This window comes from Trichomycterus rosablanca, chromosome 2 (genome assembly GCF_030014385.1).
Source record: "Trichomycterus rosablanca isolate fTriRos1 chromosome 2, fTriRos1.hap1, whole genome shotgun sequence".
NCBI lineage: Eukaryota > Metazoa > Chordata > Actinopteri > Siluriformes > Trichomycteridae > Trichomycterus > Trichomycterus rosablanca.
This window is the reverse complement of record NC_085989.1, coordinates 43954317-43966453: the sequence shown is the minus strand read 5'-3', so window position 1 is coordinate 43966453 and position 12137 is coordinate 43954317. Positions and strand designations below refer to the sequence as shown.

The 12137-nt window shown below is 38.2% G+C and overlaps 1 protein-coding gene across 1 annotated transcript in view; it reads right to left on the bottom strand.

The window, feature by feature from the left end:
- Positions 1 to 8495: 8495 nt before the first annotated feature.
- The window catches only part of LOC134333973 (uncharacterized), a 34226-nt gene continuing 30584 nt past the window's right edge, over positions 8496 to 12137 (bottom strand). The window contains exons 22-24 of the mRNA XM_063016151.1: positions 11900 to 11962; positions 11666 to 11797; positions 8496 to 9857 (exon numbers count right to left, since the gene is read on the bottom strand). Coding sequence (XP_062872221.1) covers positions 9822 to 9857; positions 11666 to 11797; positions 11900 to 11962 — 231 coding nt within the window. The 3' untranslated portion in view covers positions 8496 to 9821. The remainder of the gene's footprint in view (positions 9858 to 11665; positions 11798 to 11899; positions 11963 to 12137) is intronic.

Sequence of the window (12137 nt, the reverse complement as noted above, 5' to 3'; positions counted from 1 at the left end):
CAGTGTGTCAAACGTCTGACCAAATATTTATGGATAAGATCATATAGTCTGACAAAAAATGATCTGATAGAAGTACAGAGATCACACAGTGTGAATTTGGTTTAACCCAGAAAACAAAAGTAAAAGTGGTTTTGCTTGCTTCCTGCAAGGTTTGACACTTGAATATTCATAATCCAAAAACATAAAGGTAGTAAAAACAAATAATTTTGTAATTCACATATTTAAACACACACACACACACACAGCACTCATACCTGATAATATATTTCTGATCCACAGAGTCCAGCTGAGATTACTTACTGTTCTCTCGCTCTCTCTATCTATGTTCCTCTTTCTTTGCATCAAGGAAAAAACAAGGGCAGGTATGACTAGTGGTTACTCACCTGGCCCTGCCCTTACACGCACTACATTACCAGAAATGTACATTCTGTTTTATAGTTACTAGTCCTAGCTTGAGGTCATATGTGTTTTAACTTGTTTGACTAAATACAGATTTAATGTGAACAGAACCCGGATAGATCTGACAAATTTACACCCTATGTCATATAATATGTTGTTTCTATGATGTTATTCTATGTAATGAATGTGTAATTTTGAAAGTATGCTGTAAATTTGCAATTACATTGCAGAAACATTACCTGTTTCTTTTATTGCAGACAGTATAATCCCAAGATATTATAGTATAGTATATAGTATAATTCCTGCAACACATTCCAAAAAAGTTGGAACAAGGGTGATTTAGGGCTGGTAATGAGGTAAAAAAGGATTACTTTGGTAAACCTTTGACAAGCACTACAATACAGAGTTACATTCACAAATGCCACTTTAAACGTGCAAGGAAGAACTCTTATGTTATCAATGTCCAAAAGTGGCTTCAAGTTCTCTGAGCTTGGAGGCATCTGGGATGGATCATCACACAGTGGAAACATGTATTGTGGTCAGATAATTCAGTATTTCTCTGATCTTTTTTGGAAGAAATGGAAGCTGTGTGCTCCTGACCAGCAACAAGTCCAAAATCAGGGATGTCATTTTATGTGGCTGTGTCAGTGCTCCTGACAAAGGTAATTTACACTTTTGTAATAGCAGCATTAGTGCAGAAAATTACATTGAGATTTTAAGCAACATATGCTGCCTTCAAGACATCATCTTTTCCAGGGACGCTCTTGCATTTTTCAACAAGACAATGCAAAACCACATGCTGCACACATTACAAAGACGAGGAAAGAAAAGAGTACAGGTACTGGACTGACTTCCAAGAACATTACTTAGTTTAAAATTACTCCAATTTTAGTGTTAGATTAAAAAATGTTCTGGACTGCCCTTCCTTAATAAATCTATGGCTTTTGTGGTTTGTTTCTTTAGGACATGGAAAGATTGAGCAGGATTAATTCTAGAGTATACTGTAGTTCTGACTTATGCCTTGCTATCAACACTTGCTTGAATAATATGCATGCAGATCATGCTCAGGTTATGCGTTTACTACCAAGAATAGCTGAAATAAGCATTGAGTACTTCCAGAAGCATGTGAACTAGAAGGTGCTGGAGCATTTCCTGTTAACCATACTAATTCCTCTGCGGTTTCTGTTTCTTGTACGGAATGCTTCATGGGGTGTGATCGTGAAGAATGGGAAATTGCAATTATTGTGGAAAACACAGCATACAGAACTCAAAAACAGTGTGACAATGGTACAGGTTCTGAATATGTTAAGCAGCTGCACCAGGGCAATGGTAAAAAAATAAAAAACAATGGCAGACAAAAGGGTGCTTCATCTCAGAAGAAACAGGCTCCTCCTCTAAACAACCCTCAGTGGACTCCTGTTCCAGCACAGTGGGCTCCTAGGCCAATGATGGTGTACCAGGTCACTCCCACAGCTCCTTTTAATTCACAATAGGGCTGCTTACACATTGGGGACCCTAAGGTGCAAATAGATTGGTCCTGCTTGAACAGCACCCTGTCTGACTAGTTTTCTACTTTACCTTTATTGTATTTACAGGTGGAGGATGAAGTAGACCTGTTCTATGCACATGTTCTTCCTTAAGTGGTAACAGGTGCATAAACCTGACATCACTATTTCCTTTATTTCTGAGGCTTGTGTTTTCTCTGTTTCAAACGATCATCCACAGTCACAGGATGTGCAGTAGTCTGATGCTTTTTTCAGTGCTCTCATGCTCTTTAAAAATTCCTAATTCACATGGACCCGCTTGCCACAAGGATTTGTTGACAGTCCAGCAGTTTTCTCGGCTGTGTTCAGACATGTTTTGGAAGGCCCTGCCTTACCTGCGGGTTCTACACTCATCCCCTATGCTGACGACCTGCTTGTTGCTGCCAAGAATAAAGACACCTGCCATCATAAATCTCTCTTACTCCAACAAACCCTAGTGCAATGTGAATTCAATGTATCATTGCATTAGTTACAGTTTTGCAAAGACTCAATAAAAAGGTTCAATATCTTGGCTTTACTCTCAGCAAAGGCTTTTATCAGCAACATCTCTAAGCCCAAGACTTTACATGCAATGCTTAGTTTACTGGGACTGGTGAATTACTGTAGACGGTGAGTTCCTGATATTTCATAATATGATCAAATTCTACATAAAGGGGCTCCTAATCTCATCATTCTGCCAAGGTACAGTGGACGTGGGAAAAAACGGCAGCCCTCTGTTAAGTCAGCTGTTTGCTCTGCTCCAGCTCTATGATTGCCCAGGTATGACTTGCATTTCCATCTCTATGTTTCTGAAAATGGCTCATATCTTACCATTGTGTTGGCACAAGAACATGGAGGATCGGGTTTGAGGCCTGTGGCATATCAGTCCAAACTTTTAAACAGAGTGGTCTAAGAAATGTCAGGGCTACTGTGGCTTGTGATATGATGGTACAGGACACACAAAAAATAATGCAAAGAACAAACAGTTTTCTTGTCATATTGACTGCACAGACAGTGATGAAATTTTTTTTTTCCTGTAAGTTCTGTAGCTACTAGCCATATCTTGCTTTTTTTCTTTTTATCTCCCAAACTAGTCATTTCCAATTCCTGATCTCATCAAGAATAGCCGGGTCACCATTAGCAGAAATTCACCAAGTCACATTTTATTTAAATACATAACAAACACAAATGATAATAATTTTTTTATTAAAAACAACCAAACAATGTTTACACCTAAAAATTCTGTTACAAATATAGGAATTTAAAAAATCTTAAGTAATACCTCGTATTTGATAACAAAAGTCACGAATGGGGCCACTAGGGGGCATCTGTTGGCCTTGTTGTTGAACAGGTCCATGTTAATTAAATTTCTTTTTGCAAATACAGTTATAAAAAAAGCTTTGTTAATTCGTAAGAATGACCTCAGTAAAACTAATTACAATATTTACTATAATAATAAACACGCACTTTAATTAATAAATAATAAATTGAATAAATAGCCCACTGATGACATCTTGAAGCCAGACCACCACAAATCTGACCAGGATAATGCGGTGGTAAAAAATGAAAATAAAATGTAAAAAAATAAACAAATAACAAACATACTGATTAATCATTCACACTCCAGCTTGGAAAATGATGGCCCAGGGTTTTAACAGTTATCATGTGTTGAAATGAATGATTATTTTCATGCGTTTGTTATACTCATTAAAATGCTGTTCATGTGAAACATGCTGCAATCAAAACAAATTTTAAACACGCTTTGACAATCATACACAATAATTCAGTAAGACCGGCAAATTTATCAACTGACAATGAATTTACAAAAGGCCACCACATTGTTTCTCACTGCTGGGAAATGATAGAGTTGCTTATTCAAATAAAGCAGTTGCTGACCTTTCTGTTAAAAAAAAAAATAAGAAAAAAATAGAAATGTCAGAACTTTAGAAGTAAAACTTCACTTAATTGGGGATGGTTTGCTGTCTAAACAATCTGCATAATTGACTGAACAATGAATTTAAAGTGCAACAATTGTCGGTGAGGCCACCCATCACTTGAATCTCTTGAATCTGAAATAAAAGTTGGATGAGGCAACAAGATCTTAACCTTATCTGAAATGCTCTGTCATCACATGACGTGTTTGTGCAAGAAAATCCTGAATGGTCTGAAATTCCTCCTCAGCATTAAGTCAAATCTTACCTAAATCATTATTTTTATCATTGTACATTGAAAACATCATCAAATATCAGAATTGTATTTATGCTGCCTTTCAAATGGGATGGACTTTTGTTTTACAAAAAAATGCTCCAACCTCCCCTTGAACAGAATGTAACTGTGAACATTATGTATATTTCAGCATTTAATATTATGTACATTGCAGGATTTGTATAAGTGAATATTAAAACATGCTTGGTATGAAAATGTAAGATTTTACCATTCTAATTAGCTTAAATTATCATTAATAAAGGTAAAATGATTAGTTCTGTTTGTATGCAGTTTAATACAGAATGATTTTAACCAGATAAACAGTGTGTGAATGTGTACATGATCTCTTTCTTCGCTGAGTGACATTAAAGAAACAACAGTCTTTTGAACTGTGGGTTATTAAAGAAGGGAAGTCAAAGTGATGTTAAAAAATGGTGCTCGAAGATCTCTCATTCTGGATCCCATCCTGACAAACCCTTTATGCTACATGAAAAAACAGACAGAGAAAAAGACAAAGAGAGAGAAAATCTTGAGTGGTAGGTAGAAACCAGAGATTTTAGAGCCTGATTGAAGCATATGTGAGTGATTAATATTATATGTGAATAAAAAGGGTATAGATATCAACACTTCATGGCCAGCACATGAAGTGTTGATACCTGTCCGCTGAAGGAAGACTACAAGAAGGGTCCGGAACCGAAGCACCTTAACGACTGTCGGTTTCTCTGTTTAGGCCGTGGTCCATGGAGAAACAGCTTTGTCTGCCAGTAGAACTCCTCCCAGGCTAATCTAAACAAACATGAACAATGCTAAAGCTAACTGCTAACCTAACTACTAAGCTAAATGCATGAGACAGGAACCTAAACCCTAAGCTAAGCTAACAAAGAATGTTGACTAACACAAAACATGAACAAGACTAACTCCAAACAAAACATTAAATTAAGCAAACAAACAGGATCCGACTAACAGGAACAAACACACAGATTCAGACTAACAGGATCAGACTAACAGGAACAAACACACAGGATCAGACAGATAGGATCAGACTAACAGGATCAGACAGACAGGATCAGACAAACAGGAACAAACACACAGGATCAGACAAACAGGAACAAACAAACAGGATCAGACTAACAGGAACAATCACACAGGATCAGACTAACAGGAACAAACACAGGATCAGACTAACAGGATCAGACTAACAGGAACAAACACACAGGATCAGACTAACAGGATCAGACTAACAGGAACAAACACACAGGATCAGACAGACAGGATCAGACAAAAAGGAACAAACACACAGGATCAGACTAACAGGATCAGACTAACAGGAACAAACACACAGGATCAGACAGACAGGATCAGACAAACAGGAACAAACACACAGGATCAGACAAACAGGAACAAACACAGGATCAGACTAACAGGAACAATCACACAGGATCAGACTAACAGGATCAGACTAACAGGAACAAACACAGGATCAGACTAACAGGATCAGACTAACAGGAACAATCACACAGGATCAGACTAACAGGATCAGACTAAAAACATCAGAATAACAGGAACAAACACACAGGATCAGACTAACAGGATCAGACTAACAGGAACAAACACACAGGACCAGACTAACAGGATCAGACTAACAGGATCAGACTAACAGGATCAGACTAATAGGAACAAACACACAGGATCAGACTAACAGGATCAGACTAACAGGAACAAACACACAGGATCAGACAGATAGGATCAGACTAACAGGATCATACTAACAGGAACAAACACACAGGATCAGACTAACAGAATCAGACTAACAGGAAAAAACACACAGGATCAGACTAACAGGATCAGACTAACAGGAACAAACACAGGATCAGACTAACAGGATCAGACTAACAAGATCAGACTAACAGGAACAAACACATAGGATCAGACTAACAGGATCAGACTAACAGGAACAAACACACAGGATCAGACAGATAGGATAAGACTAACAGGATCAGACTAACAGGAACAAACACACAGGATCAGACAGATAGGATAAGACTAACAGGATCAGACTAACAGGAACAAACACACATGATCAGACTAACAGGATCAGACTAACAGGAACAAACACACAGGATCAGACTAACAGGAACAGACTAACAGGATCAGACTAACAGGAACAAACACACAGGATCAGACAGATAGGATCAGACTAACAGGATCAGACTAACAGGAACACACAGGATCAGACAGATAGGATCAGACTAACAGGATCAGACTAACAGGAACGAACACACAGGATCAGACTAACAGGATCAGACAAACAGGAACAAACCCACAGGATCAGACTAACAGGAACAAACACACAGGATCAGACAGATAGGATCAGACAAACAGGATCAGACTAACAGAATCAGACTAACAGGAACAAACACACAGGATCAGACTAAGAGGATCAGAATAACAGGAACAAACACACAGGATCAGACTAACAGGAACAAACACACAGGATCAGACAGATAGGATCAGACTAACAGGATCGGACTAACAGGATCAGACACACAGGATCAGACTAATAGGATCAGACTAACAGAATCAGACTAACAGGAACAAACACACAGGATCAGACTAACAGGAACAAACACACAGGATCAGACTAACAGGATTAGACTAACAGGAACAAACACACAGGATCAGACTAACAGGATCAGACTAACAGGATCAGACTAACATTAACAAACACACACAAGATCAGACTAACAGGATCAGACTAACAGGAACAAACACACAGGATCAGACTAACAGGCTCAGACTAACAGGAACAAACACACAGGATCAGACTAACAGGAACAAACACACAGGATCAGACAGATAGGATCAGACTAACAGGAACAAACACACAGGATCAGACAGATAGGATCAGACTAACAGGATCAGACAGACAGGATCAAACAGACAGGATCAGACAGACAGGTAATGCGTTGGGGAAAAAACAAAATAGTCTCCACTGGTGGACCCACAGCTGTCCTCTTAAATGCCTGTGGGTAATAAGTCAAAGACCAATCAAAATGAGGGGCGCTAGCCGCTCAGGTGGCACAGCGGTAAAAAAAACCACACGCTGCAACCAGACTGGGATCTCGAATATATCGTATCAAATCTCAGCTCTCCCTTGCCGGCTGAAGGCTGAGTGGCCACATGAACAACGATTGGCCGGTTGTTCAGGTGGGCGGGTCTAAGCCGGATAGGGGTCTCTCTCTGTCAGACTGGTGCAATTACGACCTCTGCTGACTGATTAGAGGTGCCTGCACAGAGATGAGGAAGGAGTGCTCTTAGGGTGTGTCTCTTCGTACACAACGCTAGGTGGCACAACACTCGTCAATGTGTGGGTGATAAGATGCATACGGCTTGCTGCCCACGTGTCGGAGGGGCGTGGGTTAGCTTAGATCGCCTCGGTCAGAGCAGGGATCGGCATAGGCAGAGAGGAAACATGATGCAATTGGGCAATTGGATGCGCTAAAAAGGGAGAAAAAAGAGGAGAAAATGCATTTTAAATAAAAGAGGGGCGCTGGCTTCAGCCTCTGCTTCTGGAAAGAGAGTATGGCACATACACAAGCTCCAGGAGCATTGACAGGCTGGATACGTGACAATACATTGGAAAAACTTCAAATGTCTTTAGTCTTTAGATAAGATCAGTGTTTGTGATGGAGAAAACCACTGCTAAACAAAAGGATCAGTAGTTCTGGTCAGATATTTGTAAAAAGAAAAAAAAAGAAACTTTTTACAGGAAAATGATCTTATTTTGTCATGCAAGGAGCAAATACATTGTACCAACAGTCAGACATGGTGGTGGTAGTGTGATGGTGTTGTGGTGCTGTGTCAGTGCCTAGAAAACTTGCTGTAGTTGAAGAAACAATGTTTAAGAGTATTAAAAGATTCAAATAAAGGGACTTAAACGGCCAAAGTTTTTGAAGCGTGATATAGGTGTTGAATAACTTTGTTGTTTGAGGAAACAAAATATCTTAAACATGTTTTCACTTTATCATGGGTGATTCAGTGTAGATTGATGGTTAAAAATTATAATTATATTCATTTAAAATCAAATCAACAGTGTTTAAAAAGTCTATATTATATAAACTACATAAACTACTGTATATAAAGAATGCATGACAGGTTTCTTAGATCATCAAGGGGTGGTAAATTAAAAGTTCCAGAATTGGAACCAAACATGATGAATCAGCATTAAGTTATTCTGCATCATTACGTTATTAACATCAAGTGATCTCAGATGTTCTCAAACTGAACTACTATAAAAACACATCACTTTTGAAAGGATGGGAATAGTACAGTATAGTGCTTTCATTTGCAGAAATATTTTATTATATGTATAAAAATGCAGACAATAGTACAAAAATGCAATACATCAAAGCAAAGGTGCACAAGAGTAGATAAACTACAAAAAAAAGAACAAAAATCTCTCATTAAGAAAGAATTATTTTGAACAAAGCCACATGTGATGGTCGGGTGGCACAAATAAGCTAGCCCACTGCCTCAGAGATTTAAACGGTGCTATCAGCAGGTCAGGTGTCTACATACAGACCCACCATGACCCTGACCAGATTAAAGCGGTGCCATAATTATCTGCACCACTAAAATACTTCGAAACAATATGAAACAAGCATTTTTCCATTTACATTTTTGGCACCACTAAAATACTTTGAAGAATTTGTAACAAGCATTTTTTTATTTAAATTTTACTGTTTGAAGATGATCAGCATGTCTTGTAACTAGCAAGCAGTAATCCATGACTTCCTGTTTTAAATACAATATTTCATGTTTAAAACATTATAAATATGGTATACAAGCTTAAAATAATGCACACTTGGGTTATGTAGCTAACAAAGATCCAAAACCTCAAAGCATCTCAATAAACAGCAATTAAGTTTAGTTAAGACCTATTCAAAAGCCTGACCTGAACCGAAGACGAGCGACAAAAAAAATTAACATGAAAGAATATTAAATTAGAGTGTGTTGTTACAGTAATTGTGCTGCAACCAGTTATTAAAATAAGATGGCAATTACAACCTTCATAATGTAACTATATTATCAGATAAAATAGCAATTGCTCATTTAAAGCACTGCATTTGTCACACTTTTAATGATGTAATTGAACTGTTCCTGAAACAAAAACCAGTAACACCTTTTGACCTCTAGTAGAATGTATTTGTAGTAATCAAACATATTTTAACATTAATATTGTTGTATTCCTGTAATTAATAAAGTGGGTACATGATTTATTTGGCCATTGCTGGGGTGCTGTGTTTTTACAACCCTGCACCTTTAACTGTGCAGCAGAGGTCTGTACCTTTATATCTTCACCACACCAACAAAGTGCTTACAAATATCTTAAATAATGCAATTCTGTAATTGCAGCTAAATAAGTATTTGCACATAATAAAACTTACATGGAACGTTACAGTGTGTTACCATCAGCTGTAACTCGGTTCAGACAATAATAAAAGTTGCTTCTTTCTGAGGGTTCTATAAAATCTTTTTATAAAAAAATATTTATAAATTCTGTTTGGATGATTATACAAGGTCCTCATTTGTTGTTGTGGGTTTTTCTCTTTTAATCATGTCATACTTTCCATTGCTTATTATGTTGTTGATAGTAAACTGTCGGTTATGGCATTACTTTGGAGACTTTCTGAATTAGAGCTTCTCTGTGTCTTTTCGCAAATTCTGCCCCTGAAATAGAAAATAACATCACAGTGTAATGTTTTTACTGGATAAATTGTAGGGAAGATCCTTTCCTGTTCCAGCATGGATTTGCCTATGTGTGCAAAGCAAGGTCTATAAAGACATAATGAAAAGCTTGGTTTAAAGAATCTCAGGTGGCCTGCACAGAGCCCTGACCCCAGATTCAGTGAAGTCTGTTCAAAAACAGTTTACTTAAGTTGTTTGTAGACAAGGCGGTAGTTTGAAAGGGGGGGGGGGGGGGGGGGGTCTAGACAAAACGGGTGGTTTCACAGTGCTGGAGCTACAGAACTGTTACTGGGACCCTTCCTATAATTGATCTGTCAGGCACACAGTAGCTCTGACTAAAATATGACTGACATATCTTATTATTTTGAAGTGTACCCATGTGTACTGCCTTACATGCTGATTTAAAGCAGCTGACTGGAACTTAATCCCATTTTTTTTCCAGTCAGTTTTATGTGTTATAGGAACTAACATAGCATCAATACATGTCTGTTTAACTTGATTATGAGGTTATGGTCTTTTTTGCATGTCTCATGCTGCATTTATAATTAGGGTGTCCTCACTTAATCTTAAGCTTCCAGTGCCTGTCAGGATGTTGGCTGGCTTCCAGTGTTCTCCGGGAAATGCTACCCGTCCTCATGGCCATCACTCAGGCCCCAGACTACCCAGGCTCCCCTGTCTGTTCCAGCCAACACTTGGACTCCTTTGTCCCAACCAGCTTCTTGACTCCCTTGTCAGTTCCAGCCGTTGACTCCATTGCTGATTCCAGCATTTTCCTGGCATTTTTGTGCCAGTACCAGGTAAATTATTTCCAGGTAGTCTCCTGGCTTACTTGCCAGTTTCAGCATTTCCCTTGGCTTTCTTGTGAATTCCAGCCAGTCTTCTAGAGGCATCGTCACTGCTTCTGCACAGCTCTCCAGAGGTGCCGTTGCCACTTCCAGACGACTTACATTTTTGGCATTTAGCAGACACCTTTATCCAAAGCAACTTACATTACAGCTACAGTATAGAGTCTGAGCAATTGAGGGTTAGGGGCCTTGCTCAAGGACAGCAGCAACCTAGTCCAGTACCTTAACCACTAGACTACGGCTTGTCCTTGCTGCCTTCTGTGAACTTCTGCAATTGCAGATGCCTCACTTAAACTCTCACCGTTTCATGCTGGCCCCCTTTAATTGAGACAGGGGCAATTTAAGGCTAGTAATGAGATTGAAAAAAAACTGAATAATGAGGTGATTTTAAACAGGTGATATCAACAGATGATTGTAATTTGTTACAAAAGAGTATTCCAGAAAGTGAATTAAGCACCCAACAAGGTATGTTAACTCACAAAAACCAGAGGTTTACCATTTCAGAAACTGAGATTAAGCTTACACTCTAAATCTAACACTGACAGGTTTACTTTACCCTAACCCAGGGTTACACACACATTACTCATGCAAATAAGGTGTGTCCTTTCCTCAAAGATCCAGTGGATATTGAAGTGCAAATTATTATTAGAATCATGGTCATTAGAATCAGATTAGACATTAGTCATTTCCTGATGAATTTCTCTGTGAACATTAACTTTTTTCATCACAGTCAATTATATACAAAACAACATTCTTAAGTTGCACACTTCCAGTATTACACATAGTGGATCAGTCCTCACATCTCTACAGACTTTTAATTTCTGTTTACTTTTATGATTTCTTTATTTCCTGAAAATTAAAAAAAATAATAAAAAATGCCAACGAGTTAATTTCCCTGTCCTTATTTTTTAGTAAGAACATCCATATTTATACAACCATACCCACCTTTAACTTATATTTAAGCAACCTAATTTCTAGCCTTGTCTTTTTTGATTGGAGCTTGATGTGCTCAATCTGAAGATTAGACTTTGCAATTTCTTTCTCCAGCTGGACTTTGTATAGATCATTTGTAGCCAGCTTGAAAAATAGAGACAAAAATAGCATGTTATGGTCAAATAAATCTCTTTCTGTGTTCTAAATATTTCAGATATCTGGTGAGACACATGAACATATTCTTACTGTTCCAAGCTGAGTTCTGGAGGTGGATGATCCGTCATCTAATTGGGAATTGCCCGTCACATTCTGTTAGAGGACAGTCACACACATTGTCATAATAGATCAAATGCCAGATGAAATGCCACGCTCTTTATTCAACGTATATTCAGGGTTGCCACCTATATCTAACAAAAAACCAGGACATTGTCATACTGATTACTGACGCACCACTTCTGTAGCTTTGCCCAGCACGTGTTTAATC